General features: G+C 35.9%; 2 protein-coding genes and 1 pseudogene across 2 annotated transcripts; 2 read left to right on the top strand and 1 right to left on the bottom strand.

Annotated features, from left to right (window-relative positions):
* Nucleotides 1-2571: 2571 nt before the first annotated feature.
* LOC18097962 (peptidyl-prolyl cis-trans isomerase CYP71-like) lies at nucleotides 2572-7401 on the top strand (annotated as a pseudogene).
* Nucleotides 7402-7538: 137 nt separating this feature from the next.
* LOC18097961 (histidine-containing phosphotransfer protein 2) lies at nucleotides 7539-13487 on the top strand. The gene is made up of 8 exons (XM_006384574.3): nucleotides 7539-7693; nucleotides 7886-7975; nucleotides 9417-9497; nucleotides 10166-10293; nucleotides 10398-10466; nucleotides 11388-11459; nucleotides 12205-12277; nucleotides 12839-13487. The coding sequence occupies exons 3-8, from the start codon at nucleotides 9438-9440 to the stop codon at nucleotides 12884-12886; spliced, it is 450 nt and encodes a 149-aa protein (XP_006384636.1). The 5' UTR covers nucleotides 7539-7693; nucleotides 7886-7975; nucleotides 9417-9437; the 3' UTR covers nucleotides 12887-13487.
* A 6735-nt stretch (nucleotides 13488-20222) lies between these two features.
* LOC18097960 (60S acidic ribosomal protein P2B) lies at nucleotides 20223-21071 on the bottom strand. Its single transcript, XM_006384573.3, has 3 exons — nucleotides 20897-21071; nucleotides 20561-20790; nucleotides 20223-20437 (listed from the first exon to the last, which is right to left on the bottom strand). Exons 1-3 carry the CDS (start codon nucleotides 20982-20984, stop codon nucleotides 20411-20413), a joined length of 345 nt encoding a protein of 114 aa, XP_006384635.2. The 5' UTR covers nucleotides 20985-21071; the 3' UTR covers nucleotides 20223-20410.
* Between the last annotated feature and the right edge of the window lie 4478 nt (nucleotides 21072-25549).

Genomic DNA, 25549 nt, shown 5'->3' with positions numbered 1-25549 from the left:
CCAGGACCTTTATCTCTCGTGACTTCGGACCATTTACCTTTTCGGCTCGTATCCTATCGACCTACCAGGCTTCTTTCCTGTTACCATAGTCTATATATATATATATATATATATATATATATATATATATATATATATATATATATATATATCTTTGTTACAGCCTAATCTAGACCTATTTGTTTACTAATTTTTTTTTAAAACGTAATTTTATTAGAAAGTGAATTTATAAAAAATAAATTATTTTTTAATATTTAATAATATCATAAAAAATAAATTATAAAAAACTTTCTAGTATTTAACTAAGTTATGAAAAATAAATTCAAAAATAATTTTTTAATGTTTTTATTTTTTTGAAGTTTATTACAAAAATAAGAACTAAATTTTACAGATAAAAAAGCACGAGAATAAAATTTAAAAAATAATATAATTTCTAAAATTATTTCAATTAAAATAAATATTAAAAAAATTACAATTTTATAAATTATTTAAAATAAAAATAAATATAAATCAAAAGAATAGAGATCAAATATGATAGATAAAATTTTAAATTAAAAAAATTACAAGAAAAAAACAAATAACATTAAAAAAAATAAGAATTAAATTTAATATAATCAACAAATAATAAGATATTTTTAAATTTTCCGTAATTTCTAAAAAGTGTTTTCCATTAAAATAAAAATAAAAACATTTTCCTACAAACTAAATCAATTTTTTTAATAGAAAAGTATTTTTTGTTAATTAATTTTTTTAATAGTAAACAAACACAAAAAAATTTAGACATAAAACAAACAAGACCTTACAATAAATTGGTCAATTTAACTAACCGGCCGACGAAGTCTGTTCAACGACCCCGCATTAACCAGAAATTAAAACCCGAGAAATTCCCAATCCCGCTAAAAAAAAATAAAAACTATCACCTCCTCTGCTACACTCTTTCGAGGATAGTTTGATAAAAGTTTTGGGGATATATCACAAGAGAGAAAAATATTTAGAAAATAATACAATTTTAACTTAATTGTTATTAAAAAACACAATGTTATTAATAACACTAATGATTATAAAAGTTGTTTAAAACCTGTAATTGTAATTTGTCATAGCCGTTGTATCATGATGTTGTTTCTGAGATTGTGTAAGACATTCATCCTCATTAAAATTACAGAAAAAAAAAAGTTGAAAATTTTAGATTCACTAGGTGATGGACATAACTCTCACCCAGAAAACTATCGAATTGTATCTGTTGTTGCTAAAATCTGACAAAGTAAATGCAAAATCATTTTCAGCAGAGTACCAGGATTGAAGCATTTGGCATGTTTTTCTCGTACACAATATCCGAGTGCATTTTCTCATTTGTGGTATCCTCAGTCCTGAATTTGCTCCTTTCCTTTCGTCTAGAATCTTGATGTTGTGAGTCATTAAGATCAAAGCTGGGTTTTTCTGGAACTTCCTGGTTGAAAATTTGAACAAATTCCTTGACCTTTCCCCTAACCCTGTTCTTCCCAAGGCCGTCTCTTGATTTTGTTTTTCCAGATAAGCCTGTTCCAGGAGCAGAGTGATGTTTTGTTTCTACTGAAGCCCCTAAGGCAGAATTTATAGGACCATCTTCAACAATCACTTGAAGATTCAGATATAGGGAAACTTGTGTCCTCAAGAATTTGACACCCTTCTACTTCACCTTGAATGCTCGTGTCGAAGAGGAAGTGATCATCTTGTTTGTCAAGCTCCATTCGACCACTGAATGAGGGAATATCAAGGTCATGTGGAGTTGCTGAACGTAATTCTCTTGCTAGACCCTCGTATGCTGCCCATCCATTAGCACTTGAACATCTCTGAAGTTTACACTTCTCACTCAGCCTTGATTTGCTAGCTCCTCTGAGAGGCATCGCAAAAGGTAATCCTTTGGGTGCTCACTTGTAAATAGAAAAATGAAATTGGTTTCTGTTTGTTGGAATTTCAGAACCGCTGTTGTGAACAGCTGTTCTTTGAGATTAGTGGTTTTTATTTAAACTGTTCTATTAAATAATAGATTTTTAACAATTATCATTCAGAATTGTACAAATATACTATTTTTTTCAAAGTATATTATTTCCTTTTAAATTTTTTGAAATTGTGTTAATTTGAATTTTTTTTATTTTAAATTAATATTTTTTTTAATGTTTTCATATTATTTTAATACAGTAATGTTAAAAATAATTTTTTAAAAATAAAAAATATTATTTTATATATTTTTAAATAAAAAACAGTTTAAAAAATAATTATAACCACGTTACGCAGTGTTTAACATTGTGTTTTGAAAGTGTTTTTTAAAAAATATTTTTTTTATTTTAAATTAATATATTTTTGATATTTTCAGATCATTTTGATGTATTAATATCAAAATTAATTTTTTAAAAATAAAAAAAAATTATTTTAATATATTTTAAATTTAAAAACAATCCCAATAATTTTTTTTATTATAATAATACTTAATAGTTTTTTAGTTTTTTATTTTATTTTAATATATTTATATTAAAAATAAAAAATATTATTTATATATGTTTTTTTTTTTAATAAATTCTACCACACGCCACCCAGATCTACACCGTGCAAATCAGCAGCAAAAAATGGAGGAGCCACAAAACGGCAACGCCAGTCGAGAACGACGAGTATGCAATGATTGGACCTGGTCCAGCGCCGAAGGCCCGAGCCAAGCGTCCTCTTCAGTTCGAGCAAGCTTACCTTAATTTGTAAAAATGGCCTGCTTTGTTGCACAATTTCAAATGATCGGTCCGTGAAAATACATGATGTTGTCAATTATGACATGATGGTCATGATCTGCCTTCCGTACGTTCATGGCACTGCTGAGTGGGTCTACAAACAAGGGGATGTCAAAGCTGCAACATCAACAGCTCACCATTTTCATAACATGGGGTTTTAACTCCTGTATTCTTTCTTATTCCATGATGAAGACCTTAACTTTCTTTGTTTCCTTTTCTATTCCATTTCTCCAGATACATTTGGAACCAGTTAAAGTTATGAAGTTACAAACCCTGTATTTGACACAGTGATATCTGCTGATGCAAAGGGGATTATTGAATACTGGGGGTCCCACCATACTTCAGTTCCCAGAGAGCGAGTATGTGCACCTATATTTAGCACCCTCATGAGTTCCTGATGCAGGAAGTTACTTCAAATTGTCTTCCATTAATGTATCACTTGGAAACATATACTTTAAATTTTGCACTCTTGCAGTACTATATGCGTGGTTTGCCTCGTCAACTCTGTTTTCACCACTCCCAACAAATATATCACTTGGAAACATATACTTCAAGTTGTCTTCCATTAATGTATCACTTGGAAACATATACTTTAAATTTTGCACTCTTGCAGTACTATATGCGTGGTTTGCCTCGTCAACTCTGTTTTCACCACTCCCAACAAATATATCTCAAAGCATGAAATTTACGCTTCAGCAAGTTTTTTTCTGGAAATGTTTATGGTTGTACAGTTTCTTTTACACATCAAATGAATGTTTGTTAATCCTGGAGTTCCTAATATTGATGAATCACCTAACTTTGTTTTGACATAGCAATTGGCCGAAGTGTTGAGCATTTAGAATCTTATATTACTATTATCCTACTATGTTTTTCTGTATATTGTCCCTGACTACACAGGGATACAACTTTGAGATTTTTTGTTATGTTTTTTTCATGTCTTGGTGAGACATCTGTTGCTGGTTGTACATGTTTGTCTCTTTTTTTCTCTTATTGTGGCAGATTCCTAACAGTTCTCTTGTCTGGTGCTTGCAGGGTGAAGTTTAGATTGAAAGGTGATACTAATCTATTTGAAATTGTGAAGTGTAAAACAAGTGTTTCCACTATTTAGGTACGACAAATTCTGGACGTTTTATGAGCGTGGCCTACAAATGGATGTTATACTATTTTGTGGTTGACATCAGTGTATAGTATTGATTTTTTGTATGCTTAGTCTTTTTAGTTGCTTCTGTGTAAAATTGATGCAAAAAACTGAAAAAAAAAAAGTTGTGATGATAACTGTAAATGTTACACCATTGTTCACCAGGTGAGCCCAGATGGCAAGCAGTTTCCCATTACATCACCTGATCGAAGGATACGCGTATTTTGGTTTAGAACGTGTAAGCTAAGACTAGTTTATGATGAATTTCTTGAGGTGATACCAGTTATGAGTATACTGTCATTTATAATTTATTTGCCCGTGGAGTCTTCTGTAATGATCAATTATCATGCGTTGTGTTAGGAGGCTCAAGATCTCCAGAGAAGTGATGCTCCCTTGTACCGGTTAGAGGCTATTGATTTTGGGTGAAGAATGGCTGTTGAGAAAGAAATTGAAAAGACAGAAACTGCACCTCCACTGAATGCTATCTTTGACAAAAGCTCAAACTTCCTTATATATGCAACCCTCCTTGGAATAAAAGTAAAGATACTACTGCTAACACAAATCAGGAATTTAATTTATTTTTTTCTACGCTGCATTTTATTTACAAGTATAAAGCATGAGTATATTTTTGTACGTATATGCATCGCTGCACTCCTAACATATCATTCACCCCCCCACCCCCTTATTTCACATGTTTTTAGTAAATTCACAGACCAATAAAGTTGCCTGAATTCTTGGAAAGGTGGAGAACAAGGATAGTCACCCTGTATCAAGGTGACCGAAGCAGTAAAAAAATCTGAAAAATTCCTACAGCTGCAGCAAATGTCAATGAGAGCAAAGAGCCTTTAACAGATCCTACTCTCTTGTGCTGTGCTTTCAAGAAACACAATTTATCTATTCAGTTGCTAATTCTCCTCAACTTGGCTGATCATGCAAAATGCAGGGCAAAATTACTGTTTTTGCTACATGGCCAATAATTAATAACAAAGCAAATTCACCAATGTGAAAAGCAGTTACGATTTGTAAAAGTGAGAAAAGTGTGAGTAACTTCTGGTTAGCATGTCAGAGGATAAACAACTTCTGTCATACATTTTTCCACCTGTTAGATCATTTTCCCCCAAAAGAGCCTACTAGCATGCTCGTATATATTTAGGTCGCTTCTACTTTTTACTAGGAAAGATGTATTTCTGGCATTGTTTCTATGCACCGGAAGTTTGCCCCAACACATTGGATTGTTGGTTAATCTGAAATGTTACATTGTTTTTAATGATTGTTTTAATGGTGCGAATAGCTGGAGAGAAGCGGAGGAACCTGAGGATGCGACTAAAGGTAGGGAAGTGTTCAATGAAAAACCTCCACCCAATGAACTTTTAGCTGTATCAGATTCAGGGAAGGCAGTGGCAACATCTCTTCCTGACAACGTGGTGGGTTTTTTCCCCATATCCAGTTAGGTTCAGTATACTAAATGTGCTATTTTTTATTGCATTTACTAAAAATTTCCTTTGATTCATGCAAACACGTGTCTTTATCTTTGCATGATTCACTCTGAGTATGTCTTGGCACAAACATGATTTGTTTTTGTGTGTGGGAGGGTGGAGCTTGCTGTGCATTCATACGTTTTATATGAAGTATGGGAATATACTCTGAATACACTGTTTTTAGTTTTTCACTTGCTTAAGAGTGAAGATTGTTGAAGAAACTAAGGTCTTGTTGTATGTTTATGAGTCACATGAATAAGACAGCCTTCAACTGTTAGTGCATTTTTAGAAATTGCTGGCTGAAATGGCATCCACATATGATTAATGATTCCATCGAACATGTTCTTGGCTAATCTGAATTTTATTTTACCAGATTTTGCGTACTACAATGGGAGACGTTCACGAGACTGTACCCTGAAGAATGTCCAAAAACTGTAGAGAATTTAACGACACACTGCTGGAATGGCTACCATGATAATCTTATCTTCCACTATGTCATCAAGGGTTTCATGATACAAACAGGAGACCCATTGGGAGATGGCACTGGTGGGCAGTCTATCTGGGGAAGGGAATTTGAGGGTGAGTTTCACAAAAGGTAATCTCTTAGGTTAATTGAATTTTTCTCTAGTTCATTTGTGCTTTTAGTTGTCACTGCTACCAACATTTTGAAGAAGTCTCTTGTTCGTATCTTTGCGATATATTCAAATCATTGTACTGAGAAATCCCTGTTCCTAATGTATGGTTGGTTGTGATTGTCTCACTTTTAATCCCTTTGGCTAAAAAGAAAAGGGATAGTTACTCAATATTTATATACGATGTCGTGAATCGTTATCCTTTTTTGATTTGGTAGTTTATTTTTCTTGTTCTTTGAATGATTCCAAGTTAATAACAAACTTGGTGGCATGGCATTGGATCCTTTAGATGTGCATTAATGTTCATATCTACTTAGATTAGTGCCAAACAATTAGAGACTTGTTAATTCCAGGTGCATGGTCATGTGCCTTTCTTGCTGTTTCTTTTTTCATCTCCTGTTACTGTATTTAATTTCCCCTGTCATCACTTGTAAACTAACTGGATGAATATTTCTGTTCTGCAGTTTACGACACGACAGGCCTTTCACAGTATTGATGGCAAATGCAGGCCCAAATACCAATGGTTCTCAGTTCTTTATTACCACAGTGGCCACTCCATGGCTGCACAACAAGCATACAGTGTTTGGTAGAGTTGTGAAGGGAATGGATGTTGTACAGGTAAACTTGAGCTTGCACTTCTGTATCCATTAGTATTTGCCTATTCTTGCTGTTAATTGTTTTTTATTATTATTTCCTGCATGTAAAAATTTGATAGACTATGGTGCTTTGGAGAGATGGCATTATTTTACTCCATTTCTTCATTAACTTCCGTCCCCTATATATTGATCAAGGGAGATTTCTAGCCGTTTAGTTTGGGTATTGTCCTAGCATCCATGGACAGATTGCTCTAGAACAACACACCCTTGCGACCTGCTTTACGCATGTTTGCATGTTACCCAGTACCTATTCTTTCATCTGACATAAAGCGGATGCATTTTGATGACAGGCTATTGAGAAGGTGGACAAAGCAGACAAGCCATACCAAAGATGTAAAAATCCTAAACGTGACTGTCCCCAAGTCTTAGTATAATCTTCTTAGTGGTGAATCTATATTGATATGGTTGATGGTGTGGCTAAGAATCACGTGTCAAAGTAAGTGCTTTGTTTTCATCTCTCAACTCACTTGCCTGCAGTGTATCTTACTTGAAGTTTTTTATTTTTGTTCATGATTTGGCAACTCTGGTTGGAGAATATGGAAGGCACAAAGAAGGGATATAATTTTCAGTTGATTTTTAGAAGAATGTACTCTTACATTAGAGAGCATCAAATCAATGCTTTCTGTGATCATATTAAACCATATTATGCGGCAAGGAAACATGCTGTTTTCCACTATAATCAATTGAGTCCATTTGCTAATATGTGAACTACCACTTCAAAAAAATAAAAATTAATATATCTCACACAGTTTCCATGGCACCGAAAGAAAGATGCAGTTAGGTACATCAGGCGTATTCACTCATCAGCGATCCAAAGGTTTTTGATTATTAAGAACTATACCCCTGAAATAAGGAGAGGACAATTTAATGTTTCTGATTGAAGTTGAGAGAGCTGAACCGAAGATTTCTAAATGAACTGAGTGGTGTTGATTTCTTCAAAATCGTTGATCAGACAAAGTTCAACTCCTGTTATCAGTTGGGATGGACTGGTTTGCCAAAGGTTTTGCTATGCTGGAAATTTAGTTCACAAAAGGTGACTTGCTAATTTTATTTCAACTTATTTTTTCTGAAGGATGAAAAATATCTAATAGATTTTTCCATAATTTTGTTGGCTGTTTTTTATATCTCCCACATTTTGCCCAGAACATTTTTTTCTGCATCTTCAACAATTACATTAATTGTAGTATTGTAAGTTGCCTCACTGTGAATTGTGTTGCTCTGCTAGGTTTTGTATGTTCTTGTCAACGAGACCGCAAGGAAGATTCATTCTACAGCCCGAGACGCCTCCAAAGAGGTCCCATCCCGCCCTTCCTTGGTGCTCTTACTTACCCTGCTTTGTGATAATATATGAACAATTTGTGTACACAGATCCCATTTATCCTCTTCAACTTTAGTGTAGTTTTTTCATCAATCCCATTGCTTTAATGCCAGTTCTAGATCCACTCTCATCTATAAAAAAATATGAATAAAACAGTAGAACATTTTTTAGTTCCGTCATGTTTGGTTCTTGGATTTCTTCAGCTGATTTTCTTGGTGATATCATGCTACAACAACCAGTGAAATTGTGCTTTGTTTCTATTGATTTTAGCATTGCTTGTTCCACTTATTAAAACCCTTTGCCCTTTCTGGAATCTCTTGCACATCATGGGTCCACAGGTTTATGCTTTGTCGTCTAGACTACTAGTCCTGTTGATCCCCTTTCCCATACTCGAGACTTGGGAGCAGGTTGGTGGCTTCATTCCATTTTCTTCAATTTCTCCATCTTCATACAAAGTCAAATTCCTTCAACGGTCTACCCTTCTAAAGGTTTGCTTGGCCCTTCCCGGTGGACAGCAATGAATTAAATGGCAACCTAGAGGTATTTTGAAAGTAAACTTGAGATATATATGGATATGAATTTGGAATAATAAGATAATTTTTTTTTCAAGTTACAACCCATTTATTAATTACTTAAATAGGGTAAGAAGCACAACTTTCAAGTTGCAATTCAATCAGTATGAAATATTTTTTTACCCTAAATTTCTTAGTCAATCATTGTTTTTTTTTCCTAAAAATGTGATTGCCTGATGAGTTTTTAGTCAAACATATGGCTAGGAGTGGACGAAATTTTAACCCAAAATGTTTAGTACAAAGCAAAAAAAAAAAAAAATTCTAAAACAATTTCCTAAAATGCGTCCTTTGGAATTTTATTATATGGGGGGGGGGGAGGGTAAAGAAGAAGTCGGAATTGAAATTTTAATTCAAGAATTCTCTTACGCAACTGCCTGCTCTTTGGCCGATTAAGGATAACTATTAAATAACTAATTAGCAATTAAACCATCTGACACCCAAAACATAAAACAATTTAAGTCTTATTTTCTGAAAAGAAAGGTTCAAAATTAAGATAAGCTTATGAATTAAAGCCGTATTTATCTTCGGTGGTGCGTGGATAAGAGCGTGAAGTGAAAAGCGCGTAAACTCTGTCCTCATCCGACCTTTTCTTTTTGAAACTGTTCCATGGAGGCGTTACCACGTATAGCTGACAGCTGAGTGCAGGTTTCCTGCCAAATTTAGATACCAGAGTGACTAACTGCCTTTTCAGTTTCCCTCTCTCTCTCTCTCTCTCTCTCACTGTATACAGCCAAAAAGAACATATATTCAACACTGCATGCTCTCAGTTCTCTGTTGTCTCACTAGAAAATAGGGAGTTGTCAATAAACGAGAGCTAACTTTGTGTTCATTTCTTTTTTAGTGTTCCCGTATTTCTTCTGTGCTAGCTTTTGTCTTGTAGAACAAAAATGGGGAGTTCTAATGTTTGGCAAGAGCAAAGGAACTTTGTCAAGAGTTTGCATGAGCAGGTGGAGTACAGCCCCTTTTCTTCTCTTTATCTAATTTGATGTGATCTTATATTAAATTGTAATCTTGATGGCGTATATTTGCTAGGAAGACATCACCTTTTCTTCACTTGCTTTTTGCTTATCCTCCTCTGTATCTTTCTTTTTGGATGTAGTACTGTCATTGTTAAGTTCTTTGTGTTCTTGTGTTTTTGCTAGAGAACATGGTCCATTTCTTATCTTATTGTGTTTGTGTGTGTGTAATTTGTTTGGTTGATGTGAAACTGTTCAAGAGGGAAAGAAAAGAAAGGGAAAACATTAGTGTCTTTCAAGAGTTCAATTGCTTTCTCAATAAAATCTACCAAAAGAAAAGAGTAGTGTACAATTAGAATTGAAGCACATCCTTTTCCTCTTGTGAAGTTTTCCTCCTTTTTTCTTGGCTTCATGCCATATATACAAGTAGGATAAGGGTGAGTTTTTGGTTCATCATTGACAATAAAAGAAGAAGTGAAGTTTCCTACTAAAAGAGAAAAAAATATTGTAAATATTTTGGATATTTTGTGACTAATCTTATGGAAATGGACGGTTTGCTTCATTATTAGTGTATTGTCTCAATTTTTTCACTGATTCTTCTTTCCAAGAAAATGCTAAAATGTTTTGTATATTCTGGGTAATTCTTTTGTTCATTGCAGGGGATATTGGACAGTCATTTTGATGAAATCCTTGATTTACCTAGAGAGAGCCCTCAGTTTGTGATTGATTTGGTCAGCACATTCTGCAGTGATGCTGAAAATGCCATAGCAGCATTGATCAGATACTTGTAATTCTCAAAAATATTTCACCGCATTCTCTTAGTTAAATATTATTATTCTTCCATTTTCTAATTGATTTCTGAGCAACTGTCCTGTCCTGTCCTGTCATCAGAAATGAACCTGATATCAACTATTCCAGAGTTATTGACCAAGTTCACCAGATCAGAGGCGCTAGCTCTTGGTAGCCTGTTCTTTACATCCTTTGATATTTAAATTTGTTAGAAACTTGATTATTTGTCATTCCAGTTTATTCCTTTTTCAGTTGAGAATTTTCCATTCTAGACAGTTATATGCATGGAATTTGGTGCATGTCTAAAGCCATATGGAAAAGCTTCCTTATTAATATTAGGCGGCATGTGGTAATATTATAGTCAACTGCACGCGCGCGTGTCTTGCGGCGCTTAACAAAATGTTGGAAACTAGAGAGAAGAATGTATGCATTACCTGTGGCCGGCGCATAATTTGAAATATCAGAAGCTTTATAGACATGTACACACGTGTCGCTGCAGGTGATTATATAGAATGTTGGAAGCTGCTATATCTCAGCGTCCAAAACATTATGAAGTATTCATTAGCAGCTAAAAATGCTTCATTTAGAAACAATCATGTCATGGATGCTACACATTTGATACTTGATAATTCAGTCTATGCAAATGAACTTATGACCTATGCTTTTACACGGGTGTGATTCATTCAATGTATCCCTTTTCTGCTGTTAGGAACCAAAAATTTAGAAATTATCAATTAGCCATCTTCATTCATCTTAGAAGTAGAGCTATAAAGGCAGACATGTGTAATCAAAAGGTAGAACTGAATTTAAGGTGATAAGACTAGTAAGCTTCTGACCCACAATGTTTCAATGGATTTGTGAATTGTATTTTCTTGAGATTACAATACCATCTTCTTCGTATCATTGTTTGTGATGCATTAAATGCAAGTTCCCAATCTTGCTTTCCCACTTCGACATTGCATCTTCCAGTACAGTCGCCAGAATCGCTTCTAAAAGTTCACAAGGCAATGCCATTAAATGGGCACTTGATCCTTAATTGATCCACAGATGGTAGACTGAATCTTAGTCCTCTGTGTGCATTTTTTGTTACAGTATTGGTGGCCATAGGATGGCCCTTGCTTGTCGTGAGCTCCGATATGCTTGTGAAGACAAGGACAAGGACAGGTAAGATGAGTGCCTTTCTTTTAATTTTCCTTTGTGAACAAAGCGCCATTCTTTCATTACCTTAATTCATTTATTCCTTTTATTCACCATACTTTAATATTGATTAATCTCAATTGTGTATTTCTAGATATGATTTTTCAGCGATGGTATTTTCATACAGTAGTGGCTAATTTTTTGTAGATTTTATGGCTAACTTTAATTTCAATAATTTATTGGAAAAACACATGTGATACCTTGTGCTTTCAGTCGTATGTTCTGCTCTACCATTTTTTTGGATAGCTTAGTCATGTTCTGACCAACATATAGTCGTGGTTTTTAAAAAATTTCATGTTGTTAGTTTCATGGTACCATATGATTTGTGGTTTTCATATGAGTGTCACCGTGGCGTGCTGGTATCGCAGGTTAAGGGAAGACAGATTCTCTCTTTAAATAGTTGGTGGAAGGATTCAGAGTAATTAAATGGAATTTTTTTTATTTGATACAGTTGGATTTGAACCCCTGAACAACCCCCCGCCCCCCTTAATCACAGCCAAAATGATTAACTCTTTCCCAAGGTTTTAATCTTGTCTGGGTTCTCTCTTGTGATGGATAGTGTGCTAGCTGAAAAACTTCTTGGACGGCAACATTTTCTGCTGTTCATCCCCTTTTCTCCACTTCAATGGTGCTTTCTGATATTCATGATGATGCTGGAATCCTGGATACCATTCTTTCTTTGTCATTTTAAAGGCTTTTTCACTTTTTTCAGGTGCCTTGCAGCTTTTGGCAAGACCAAGGATGAATATCAAATTTTGAAGGAGAAGTTCAATATCATCTTGCAGGTAATGTTGCTTGGCTTGGCTTTTTTTCCTGTTCAAATTTGATCTTTTATATTCAGGTGGAATGCTTGATAAGAACATAATAGCAAGATTAGATTTTACGGAGTCTAGAAAATTTCTCTATTTCAAATCTTGTAGTAATTCTTAAAATTGGAACCTTAGACTTCTCAAAGCCAATCAAATCACATTCTAATTGTCCAAATTCTATCGAGCATTTAGCTGGTTACTCATTTCAGGCCTATTTTTCATCAGCTCTCAGGAAGATTTCCTCTCTCTTGGAAGAAATGAGGTCAAAATATACAGTGAAGCATGACGTAAATATCTCTCCATTGTGTGTTCTATAAAGCATAAAGTAGAAGGCTAGCTCTAGGGTGCAATCAATTAAAGAGTGTAATCCATCAGATTCAAATAAATATGATAAAAAGCAAGATGACTCTCTTACTTCCTTTTATGTTTTCAATTAGTTTTAACCACCATTGCCTGTCTTGTTTATGAGTTTTCCAAAATAGTAAATTTTCTTTACAAATAAAATTGTTCACCATCTGTTACTGGATTTGGACACAGATGGAGAGAACTATGATTTCCGGTGAATCTAAAAGAGGCCGACAATAGAGTCCTGAATTGTCTCTGCTGCTGTGTCAGCTGACTCGGTGGAAGACCAGAGTCTGCTTCTATCTGCAATGGGCATGTAAATAAAGAGTTACTGGAACTCGTAGTTCAGATTGTTTTAGACTATTAATATCTTTTGTTGAGTATTACTATTTGCCCATTTAGCATGTTTTTTTTATATTAGGTGGTTCAGGGTAGCAAATATAGGGATGTATGTTCGTTACTGTTGGGATATTGCCATTTAGTGGCAATACCCCACCACTAATTGTGGCTTAGTGGAAGCATCACTAATGCCACAATTAGTGGCATGATTTCGGGACCTATTGTCCCCTTGCTATTGCTGGAGAAAGTTGCCAAGAATTGCCTATAAAAGAGGCATGTTTTGAGAGAGGGGTTAGAGAGAAAACGTGAGTGTGTGCAAGAGAGTGAAGAGAGAAAGAGAGAGCTGCAATGGCTGCTGCCATTGCAGCAGCTGTAAGAGCACCAAAGTGAGCTGGGAGTTGAGTGATCCTCCTCCATGTATTTGTTGTAATCCTTTCTCTATATATCTCTAATAATATGGACTCTCCCGTGGATGTAGGCGGTTTTGCCGAACCACGTTAAATATTGTGTCAGTGTGCTTGAGCCTCCGTTGAGCAAATATCAGTACACCCCCGGTCCGCGCATGGGGTGCCGGAATTCCCCAACAATTGGTATCAGAGCCTATGGTTTGAAGTGGTGTTTGATTTTTGCTCAAAAATAAAAGTTGTCAAAATTGTGTTTTGACCATACCACTGTGTAGAGGAGGCCGAGACGAAGCCACTGGTGAAAACGGCGTCAAAATCGGACGTCGGACATGGCCGCACTCTCCATCACTCTCCGGCAGGGCGTCTGCCCACGCGCCCCACGCGTCTTCTTCGCCCGGATGGGTTGACCCGACCCGAATACCAGTTGACCCGACCCATGTGACTGACCCGGATATTAATGACGTCAGCATGACATAATTGTGATGTCAGCATGCACAGTAGGCATGCCAGGGATGACATCAGCATGATGTAATTGTGATGTCAGCATGCACAGGTGGCATGCCATGTCAGCGACCAGTCAGCTGACACGTCAGCACAGTGGGACCCACCTGCCACGTCATCAGCCGCGAGCCGAGCCATGTCGAGCCGAGTGCGCCGAGCCGAATTGGAGCCGAGCGGAGCCGCGAGCCGAGGGACAGGATCCAGTGTAGCGGATCCTACGTGCAACCGGATCTGTGATTGAATCTGGGCCGCTCATCAGGCCAGAATTGTTTTGATCAAATCTTAGCCGTCTGAAATGCGATTTGGACGATTTCAGACTTGTTTCCAGCTAATTTGATCGTTCCGGATGCAATGGTACGGTCCGATCATTAAGATTTGAGACCAAAAAAATGGCGGTGGTTAATTAACAAAAGAGATTGCCCGATCAGGAGGCATCTGATGGTCATCATGGTGGTCGATGGAGATGAAGAAGAACATGTCACACATGTTTACCCAATTACATGTGTTGAACTGTTAAGTGGAGAGAATTTTAGCTGCCTTGAAGGAAGGCAAAATTGGGACACTCTGGACACCCGATCAAGTGGACAATTAGAGGTGTAGAGTGAAAACTGATGAAGACCAATCTTGACGAATCTAAGAACTGGTAGTCTCGCCAGATATTGAGAAATCATGTATTAAACCAGTATATTCCAGATCACTTGTAAAGGAAAGCCACAACAAAGCTAGCAAATGGTTGTATATACGGAAAGACAGTACGATGGATAGATATGGCCTAAGAAGTTCTGTCTAGGAGGTTGGGTTTTAAGCGGGACCAGTGTGACCCCTCCAATCTTTCCTGGGAACTTGCTTAGTGGAAGGATTATCCATACGGTACTATTTTCGTATATATAGCAGTTTGTAATGAAACGGTTGAAGACTAGCAGGACGACGGCACAAGGGAACAGTTGGGTTCCGTATGTTCAAGGATCTGATGGAGTGATGATTTCTCCAAAGAAGTTAGATTCAGTGACTGTGATTTCTCGAGGGGAGAATTGATGAAGACCCTGATAATGGAAGAGAAATACAGCAAGGGGATAAAGATTGGCACCCTATTTTGACTTGGACAGGTGTTGTGACAGGATGAGCTGCTGTCAAACATAAGCAAGGAATAGGGAGAAATCTGGAGAACAGAAATTGCACGAAGGCACGCAAAGATTGTGCAGGAGTACCCGTAGGATCCAACGAGGTACTGTAATGAGACAACAGGTGCAAGGAGAAGAAGTGTTCCCAGATGAAGCTCAGAGCAGAGACTGTTAAAGTTTGTACAAGAGGAAGTCTCTTATGCTCTTAATGAAGACAACAGGCGAAGACCTTTCCAATGCATGCAAGGATGGAAAGAGAGCTGTTGCAGAGGCACCTAATTGAGGGGGTGCAAACGCCTGTGATAAAAGGCGACCGCCTATGATGAAAGGCGAAGACACCAAAGAGAGTTGGTGTAGGTGGAGCTGTCAAGCAGAAAGGCGTAGAAGCTCCAAACATAGAAATCGAGGTGGAGGATTGCGAGGAGTATACTGCAACTTTCTCTTTCTATGTAGTCAGTGGCAGTAATCTCTCCCATAGTGCACATGGTGGTAGAGAATTTTGGAGCCACTTTGAAGCATCTCAGCTGAAGGAGGATGCGGCCACCTATGAAAGGTGAAGACACCTTAGATGGAAGGTGTGTGAGGGCCATGATAGGAGCCCGGATCAGACCGCCCCATGACAACGGGCGAAGACACCTTAGAGAAGGTGTGAGGGCCGTGATAGAAGCCCCAGTTCAGACTGCCGCATGGCTACGAGCGGAGACACCTAAGGAAAAGGTGTGTGGGCCATGATATGAGCCCAGTTCAGAACAACCCCAAAGCTGATGTGATGGCTAGATACAAGTGGACAGGTTATGGATAGCTAATGAAGTGGCTATGATGAGTATGGAGACAAATGCAGGATTGACTTTCATGGATATTGCCCCCATGCTAAAGATCAATGAGCTAGAAGACATTTGCCTTGGACAATAAGTGTGTGACTTGTGGAGCATTAAGACGCGGCTGCTATGAAGAAGCAGAAGGGCATGCGCAGGTTCCGAGAACGAGTTGACTCTTGTCAAGGTGGTGAGCTCGGTAATGGCATTGTAATACTCAGAGTATGAAGACAGATATGGATCAACCTTTATGGGCTGCCCCCATGGTTAAAGGTGGAGAGCTACCTGGACTCTTACGACTAAGAGCGAGAGACTCACGGAGAAGTAAGGCGTGGTTCCTAGGGTGGAACAGAGGGCAGACGCAACTCCTGGATGAGTAGACTCTTGGAAGAGTGGTGAGCTTGTGATCACATTGAAATACTCAATGACCGTCGCACTTGGGAATATTCGTTTGAGGGGGTGTTGCAAGCCTTGGTGTAAGGCTTGAAAAATCATTCCGGACCGAGCATGGTTGATACGCTCGAAGGGGAATGTTGTGTTGAAGACGCTCTCAGAATGGTAAGCTTGGAAGAGCTGCAAAATGCAAGCTTGTGCTGAAGAAGCAAAAGGACAATTGCCCACACAAATGGCAAAGGGGGTGATTGTTGGGATATTGCCATTTAGTGGCAATACCCCACCACTAATTGTGGCTTAGTGGAAGCATCACTAATGCCACAATTAGTGGCATGATTTCGGGACCTATTGTCCCCTTGCTATTGCTGGAGAAAGTTGCCAAGAATTGCCTATAAAAGAGGCATGTTTTGAGAGAGGGGTTAGAGAGAAAACGTGAGTGTGTGCAAGAGAGTGAAGAGAGAAAGAGAGAGCTGCAATGGCTGCTGCCATTGCAGCAGCTGTAAGAGCACCAAAGTGAGCTGGGAGTTGAGTGATCCTCCTCCATGTATTTGTTGTAATCCTTTCTCTATATATCTCTAATAATATGGACTCTCCCGTGGATGTAGGCGGTTTTGCCGAACCACGTTAAATATTGTGTCAGTGTGCTTGAGCCTCCGTTGAGCAAATATCAGTACACCCCCGGTCCGCGCATGGGGTGCCGGAATTCCCCAACAGTTACCTCCTGATCTTTCACATAGCATAGTTTCCTTCTTCTAAGACAATTGTTGAACAAACAAGTAAGCAGAGTTTGAGAGAAATGATAATGTTTTTGGGGATTTTAATCCTGTTTGTATGCAAAACAACGGCAACTACAACTGAATCCCTGACGTAACCTGGAAACTGGAAAACGTTACTGTTGTATTTCTTGTTGCTGAATCTGCACATACTAGCTGATATATTATGATGGTCAGTAGTGTTGGTAAGGCCAAGTCCCACATGCAAGACTTGGCTTCGGTTTCCGGCAGATAGTGCACACTGCTCGACTAGATCTGAAATCCGCTCCATGTTTTCACACCATGTGCAATTGTGCACCAAAAACCTTTCAAGTTTCAATCACTGCCCCCGTATTCCACTCCTTGTAACCAAAAACCATGGGAGAAGATGTTAATGCGAATGAAAATATTTTCAGCCCTCGACTTTTTCATGAGGAACCATTCTAAGGTTGTTGTAGTCTTGATTCCTGAACTGTGTTCGAGCCTGGCATGTGTAAATCTTCCCTTTTCATTTCAAAAAAGGAGAAAATAGATTTGAATTTGCATTTGCATTATTAATTGGCCTTGTCAATTCCCAGGAATCTAGTCAGAGAAGAAACAAACGGGAGAGGATGAGATTTTCAATCCCCCGAATTCCCCAGGGCAATTTTTGGGCTAGATTGGAAATCAGATAGACAGTAACCATGAACGCTAGAAACCCAACCAATATTTGCCTCCTTTTCTCCTGGGCACAAAAGGTCAAGATAAACATAAGCTCATAACCTCAAATTCTGGACTTCTCATGAACGGCTTCAATGCAAACACAATGCCTCCCCAAGATTTGAAGTTATCCTGTTAACAATTTGCGAGGGGTAGACCTTCAAGGAACCGTAATGAGCAAATCTGAAATCCAACGTCTCTCTCGATAAATAACATCCTCCTACAAGGTTTATTCATATACAGGACAACACATTTGATTGTCATCCTAAGCAAAGCACCTAAGGGGTTAAGGGCAGAATTCAAATAGAAATGAGAGGGCAATCCAATTTGATTTGGCGGTGTGATTGTTTTGCCCAGGAGAAAGTTACAGAAACTAAGTATACATTGCAAGATTGAGAGTAGGAAAATGGATTGTGAAATTACAAGTAAGAATTGTGAAACTAAGTAGAAAACAATTATAGCCTTTATCATTTCCACGAGTTTAAATTAGAAACGAGCCCAAATGTTTGACACGTGCAGCAGCAGCCCATGTGATAGTTTTTTTAAAAAAATACAATATTTTTTAAACACAAACCAATCTTTAAAAATTAAAAAAACATGTTTTAATTCACAGGACTTCAACTTTTCGGCCCCTCTTCAGAAGATTACAGGGCTGCATCAGTTGAAAAAAATGACTTACTATATTTTAATTTTGTTTTAAAATATTTTTTATTTAAAAATATATTAAAATAATATTTTTTTATTTTTTAAATTATTTTTATTATTATTTAGTTGAAAAAAATAACTTATTTTTTAACGTGTTCACTTCACTTGATCCAACAGATTATAATAGCAATAATAATTTAAAATAATTTTTATTTAAAAATATATCAAAATAATATTTTTTTTATTTTTTAAATCAACATATTAAATCAATCTCAAAACCATAAAAAAAAAAAATTCAAAACAAACACGGTCAAGACATTAAAAAAACTTAATAATAATCCGAGAAAACACAATTTCAACAGTGTTCCCAGACACTCTTTTCTGTGCTTCAGAAATAATGGCTAAAATCTTGCAAATCACAGAGCAAAGACACTGTTTTCTGCTAATCTACTTGAAAGCTTAGGTAAGGTTCTCAAGCTTCCCTTTAGAAACCCCATGATCTAGTGTTCGGACTTCGAATATCTCACTGCCTAAGTGGCGACAAGACTTTGTGCCAGTGTGGTAGATAGTGATTTTCACTTAAAAATACAAAAGCATCATAACAATCCGAAGCAATAACCAATAGTCCGCAACAAGTTCAACAAGTGAAACGCCAAACAGGCACTTCAAACAATGCAAACAACTGAGTTCTAAAGTACACAGAAAAAAAGACTCGCCAAGTTTTAAGTTAAGTCAAAAAGTTCAAAACATAAAATGACTCGTGCACAAGCAGACACTAATAGCAGGAGGGCTTCATGACAATTAGATAACTCCTCTTCCAATCATAAGCATGAACCGGGTAACAACACATTAATTATTATTATTGTTGTTTTGCATCAAGCAACAAGTTCAACAGAGAGTTTTCCTAGCTAAACACATCCATGGTAATATCACGCCTTCAAACAGTTGCGGGTTCCCGCATAAATGATTGTTTATCTGGTGAGGACAGTAGTTTTAACTTCCAAGTTACAAATGAACTCAGAATGCTATGATTTGGCCGAACGACAACAATCTCAAATTTGTTTCCAAAATCCAATACACAAGGGAACCTGCATCCTAAAACTACGCCTAATTTATCTATAGGTTTCGACTCCGCAGACAAACTCCTATGACCAGATTAACATACTCATAAAAATGTACTTATTTGGTATTGTAGAATGGTACCGTAGTATTTATTACTTTTACAATGATCTTTTACTTTTTTCATTTTTTAAAATTTATTGTTGACGAAACAATCTAAAAACACACAAATTTTTTTTGAAAACACAGCAAAATTTTTGAAAACACACAGCCAGTCGTGTTCCTAATTGCTTCCTATGTCTCGAATGACTAGCAGGCAGAAACAAGGAACAATCTGATTCTCATTTCTCATGAAAATATATATACATGTCCATGGAAAAAATGCAAACCCTCATCACCACAAACAACATGATACAATGGGCACAGAAAAAGAACCACCAACACTGTCAAATTCGGAAAAACCATCAAACAAAGATCACCATAAACACGGGAAAATACAGAGCCTGATTAATATCAGCAACATAACACATCAGGCATGAAAATGAACCCACGACACTAAAAAAAGGAAAAATCATCAAACCAACTATTGAAACACTCGTGAAAATATGAACAATCCCAGCAACAACAACAAATCACTCCACACATCTACTACAAACAAAAAACAAAAACAGCAAGCAATACCATGAAACATCAGGCATGAAAATGAACCCACAATGCTGTAAAAATAGGCAAAACCATCAAACCAACTATTGAAACACTCTCGAAAATATGAATGCTCCCAACAACAGCAACAACCAATCATTCCACGCATCTACTACAAACAACAACAAAACCAGCAAACAATCCCATAACCAAAATCCAAAATTAACAATTATATTGAAAACATTTAAAATTAAACTCCGTTATCTTAAATCCAAAAATCTGAAGCTCAAACAAGGTCTTGATATCATGGTAGCAAACTAAATAAAAAACTTGTAAATTATCCAACTACAAAACTAGAGAAATGAAAAACAAGACCGCCTCAAAACCGGACCTCTTAATCGAATAGACTGAAACCCATATCCTGCAACAACAGTAACAAAATATCCAGTCAGTCAAAAAACTTAATACCAACAGAGCAAAAGCCAAATAAAAATCAATTTCATAAATACAACAAGTGAAAACGAAAATGAAAAATGGCGCTTACATCATCAGACTCCTCTTTCTCTTCAACCTTCTCCTCTTTCTTTGCCTCGGCAGCAGGGGCAGCACCACCGGAAGCAGCAGCTGGAGCTCCACCGGCGGCGACAGCAACGCCACCACCGGAAGGGACGGAAGCCAACTTCTCCCTTCCGGAAGCAATCAGCTCAGTTATGTCCTTTCCTTTCACACTGGACAACAGCAGCTCAATCCTGTCATCGTCAGCATCTGCTCCAACTGCACATCCAAAAACCAAAAAACCGATCATTTTTCCAAAAAAAGATATAAGGATCTAATAACGGGAAAAGGAAAACATAATGTGGAGAGGGAAAGAAGAGATTACCAGATCCGAGGATGTGCTTCAAGTCCTCGGCGGTAGGGCAGGTGTTGCCACCGAGAACGGCGAGCAAGTAAGCGGCTACAACCTTCATTGTTTTTTTAGGATGAGGGGCTGAGAGCAAATAGCTAGAGACTGGTACTTGCTAGGGTTTTTGAAGGCTGGGAAGGATGGCACGGCTTACAAGCAAATATATATAGGGCTTTTGAAGAATGAGTTCTCGTGATTGAATCTTGTCCGTTCATTTTTTGTTTTGGCGGTTGTGTCCCTGGTTATGTTGTTTCTATGTTTGGTTGAGGAAAGAGGAATGTATCTGTCACGGTTAAGGTTAATCACTATGACAAGTCGAGGAAATTGGGAAACCGCTTTGTGGGTGTTATGACCCCTCTTTGTAATCTTTCTTCAGTTCTTCGAAATATTGAGTAAAAACAAATCTTGAAAATATGCAGGAAAGAGAAATCAGGCATTGTAACCCCTGGAGTTTCTGTTGTAATTTTATTTACATGTACAATGTTAGGCTAGGGATAAAAATTTTGTTTGAAATTATATTCACAGTTATTTTTTAAAGTATTTCACTTTAAAATATATTAAAATAATATTTTTTTTATTTTTTAAATTTTATTTTTAGTATTAGTACATCAATATAATTTAAAAACATAAAAAAAATTATTTTTTCTGCAAAGATGTTTTCCAATTACAAAAGAAAAAATTAAAAATTGTTTTTTCACATTGAAACAACATTTAAATAACTAGCTCTCGAGCCCCATTACTTGCAAGGTAATTTTCATGAACTTTTTTTGAATCTTTTGAAAAATAATATATTTCATTGAGAATTTTGGTAAAATAACATCAGTTATAAAATATTTAGAAAATAACATGGTTTAAATACAACAACATTTAAAAATATTATTTTTATATATAACAACTATTTAAAATTGCGATTGCATTTTGAATTATGTTTTGATAAGCAACTAATATTTTAAATAGTGATTGTGTTGGTCATGTTTCATGACATGTTCCTTTTATAAATTAATTGGCATGAACAAAAGTTAACCAAAATCTTTATGAAGATCTAATTGACAAAGGATAGAAAAAAAAATGGAGATATGGTGAAGTGAAAGGAGAGAAATGAAAATTTGAATATAAAGTAATTCTAATCACATCCTAAACAAACCAAAAAAAAAATTATAATTAACTATAAAGTAATATTAAACAAAATCTTTAATAAATTATACCTAGTAAAATTGTCAATGGCAATTATATTCAACAACCTTTTAAAACAACTCAATCACAAATTGTGTTTTAATCATATTATTTTTATTATTATTATTAATGTGAATGTTTAGATCAGTTTGTATATATTTTAATTAATCTCATAAACTCTAAAATTAACATCTATATAAATTATTAGTGACTATTACATTACTTTTCTAATATTTTTTATAATTGGTGTTACTTTCCTATTACTTTTATCAAATTCTAAAATACCCGAATTTTTTACACAAACTCTCGTGCTGTGATGCATTGTCAGAGATGACTAGAATTGAAATATCACCATAATCAATTTATTTTTTTCATGCCAGAATAAAATATAAACAGTGTGAAAAAAAATTATGCCAGTCCATTCTTTATATATATATATTAGTGTACGGGTTGAATATTGTGTGGCCGCATTGTTCATATTTTAATTGTGAATGTTATTATTTATTAATTTTTTTACTATAAATTTTAGAGAAAAACATATAAAGTACTGTATAGTTATATTGTTCACCCCTCGTGTTTTACCATAAATGATATTGTTTATTTTTTTTTAGATTTGTTATAAATTTAAAAGGAAAAAAAATATCAAACTTAGTTGAGTTCATGATCTAAATTCACCCTAAATAAACTAAAGCGCATGGTGAAGACTGTGCAGATGCATTGTTCATCCCTTTACGTCTTGCTATGAATGACATTGATCATTGTTTTTTTTTAAGGTTTTGCTATAAATTTAAGGGGAAAACATGTGAAGTAAACACTATACAACTGCATTGTTTACCATGAACGACATTGTTTACTTTTTTTTAGATTCACTCTAAATTTAAGGGGAAAAAATATTAAACCCAATTGAGTTCATGATCCAGGTTCATCCCGCAAGTTTTATTGTGGACGACATTGTTTACTTTTTTTGTTTAAGAAAAAATATTTTCTTTTTTTTTTGTTTCTATGTTTTAAAATTAATATTAATCCTATTTTTCTTTATATTTATATTAATATCTCTTCTCTCTTTTATGTTATTAAAAAAGCCTATTTGAAATGATGATTTTTTAATTACTTATTTAATTTTTAAAGAGGTTTTTTTTATTAATCTATATATTTTTTTTATTTCTTGTATAGATAAACTTTATTTTTAAAAATAAAAAAATTATTTTCAAATAATATTTATAATATGTGCAACCTTGCATGCTATTTTTTTTTATTTTATCCAATCAATTTAATGTGTGTGTATATTTTTATTATCGTTTGATTAAATAACATGATTATTTTAATTAACAAAATTAGCAAACACAACTGTGTAGATGTCACGTCTTGCGAAATTAAATATCTTAATTTATACGTGTCTCTTGATTTTCTCAATTTTTATTTTTAGTTATCGCTTATGTTTTTTTTTCACTTATTAATATATATAGTTCTCAATTTATTTGATTTTATGCATGTATAAATTTTTTTATTTTCATTTAGAATTCTTTTAAATACAAAAATATATTGAAAAAGTTTATATATAAATTTTTTTATTAAAACAAATCTAATCTGCGGTGAAATACACGTCAAATATCTAGTCTATGTACATAGCACATGGAATCCTAAATATTTTTTTCCGGGTAACATATTGCCGACATGATAAATATATTTTTTAATATCAGCTGGAATTACTATGACCTAAAACAAAATCGATGTTGCGTTAACTTTAAGGGGTGTAGTTTAATTGGTCAGATCCTGAGTTTGCTTTTCAAAGATCACCAATTTGAGTCTCCCAAAGATCACCAGTTCGAGTTTCACAAATTTCAGGATTACTGGAGACTTACATAATTATTAACTTCAGGACCCGTGAGATTAGTCGACATGCATGCAAGCTGACCAAATACCAATGTTAATCTAATAAAAAAAATTTGATGTTGCATTGTAGCCATTATTTCAAAGCTCATCGGTGCATCAACACATTTAAAATTAGACAAGTCCACGTACTCGAGATGATCTCTCCTCTGCGATGAGAAATACCGTGAAGAATTTTCCTGTAGTTCATGGATTTTGGAATTCGTAACAAGCTCCTCCAGGTATAATTATCGGTCCATTGGGCTACGTGCGTCACCCAGGATCAGGGGATGACTCGTGTAGATATATTGAAACTCCAGTCTTCAGTAATTGATGGTTTGGAAAATCTGAAAGTTTGTGATCTCATGTTACCTGAAGAGAGACGGTGGGATTATTGGGATCTCTTGGAAACACTGTTAATTTCTTCCACGAGATGTATTGGCAGTTGGAAGCACTCCATTAACTAATTCGGCTGTTGAAGATATGACGACTTGGCATTATAGAATGAAAGGGTTATATTCGGCCAAAACAGGTTATGGGGTTGCGCTGGGGATTGAGAAGCCAGATTTGGGAGAAAGTACTGCCGGGCATCGGAGGAAATTGTGGAATAGTAAGCTGCCACCTAAAATCAAGTTCTTTCTTAATTTAGAGGGCTTGTACTGATAGTATTCCCACTAGATTGAATCTAAGGCGGCGGGGAGTTGATATTGAAGATCGTAGGCCTTTTTTTTTTTTTAGTTTAACGTGAGTGTCTGGGCCAGCTTGCGCGCACCTCGACTAATCCCACGGGCCCTGAAGTTAACGACCATGTAAGCCTCCAGTGGCCATCATATGAGCAACCACAGGGCTCGAACCTGAGATCACAGAGGAAACAAATCTCTTGATCCCAAGCGTATTTTATATGTGGGCAAGATGATGAGTCTACAGATCATGTTCTCATGCAGTGTCACTTCGTAAATGCTTGCTGGAAGGAGATGAACATCCAATCAGTCACGGCAATGCCGCAAGCATTTAGAGAGTATATCTTCTTGCACTTGAACTTAGGAGTAGTAGGGAGGAGGCGTGCAAGGTTGCATTGGCGGCTTGGATTACTTGGAGACAACGTAATGATCGAATGTGGAATTCTACAGTACTTTCGCCTAATATATAGAGCTGTCAGATTGGGGTTGGAGCTTTATGAGCAATGGAAGGCAGCTCAATCAGCCCTTCTTCAAGCTGCTGGACAGGTTAGTTAGGAGTGAGGTGAGTAACATGGCAAGGCCTAGATGGTGCAAGCCAGGGGAAGGTTATATGAAATGCAACATTGATGCTGCAGTCTTCAACCAATTCCAGTCAAGGGATACGATGTTTTATTTTAAGGGACCATCGGGGACAAGTTATATGGTGTGGCTGCAGGCATAACAGAGGAATTTTTAATCCTTTAACAGCGGAGGTTTTGGCCCTTTACTATAGAAACTCTCCTCAATTTAATTTTTAAATATATATATATATATATATATATATATATATATTTAAATATATTAAAATAATATTTTTATTTATTTTTAAAAATTATTTTTAATATCAATACATCAAAATGATTTAAAA

This window comes from Populus trichocarpa, chromosome 4 (genome assembly GCF_000002775.5).
Source record: "Populus trichocarpa isolate Nisqually-1 chromosome 4, P.trichocarpa_v4.1, whole genome shotgun sequence".
NCBI lineage: Eukaryota > Viridiplantae > Streptophyta > Magnoliopsida > Malpighiales > Salicaceae > Populus > Populus trichocarpa.
Note: the sequence above shows the minus strand (reverse complement) of the source record. Positions and strands in the feature narration are given on the sequence as shown.

Bases quoted from the DNA above. Each gene is read 5' to 3' on its own strand.
- LOC18097960 (XM_006384573.3), bottom strand. From the start codon at position 20,984: ATGAAGGTTGTAGCCGCTTACTTGCTCGCCGTTCTCGGTGGCAACACC. The intron at 20,791-20,896 runs GTAATCTCTTCT...TTGGATGTGCAG, and splicing joins GAAGCACATCCTCGGATCTG to TTGGAGCAGATGCTGACGAT. The intron at 20,438-20,560 runs GTAAGCGCCATT...CTGTTGTTGCAG, and splicing joins AGAAAGAGGAGTCTGATGAT to GATATGGGTTTCAGTCTATT.
- LOC18097961 (XM_006384574.3), top strand. From the start codon at position 9,438: ATGGGGAGTTCTAATGTTTGGCAAGAGCAAAGGAACTTTGTCAAGAGT. The intron at 9,498-10,165 runs GTGGAGTACAGC...TGTTCATTGCAG, and splicing joins TCAAGAGTTTGCATGAGCAG to GGGATATTGGACAGTCATTT. The intron at 12,278-12,838 runs GTAATGTTGCTT...ATTTGGACACAG, and splicing joins AGTTCAATATCATCTTGCAG to ATGGAGAGAACTATGATTTC.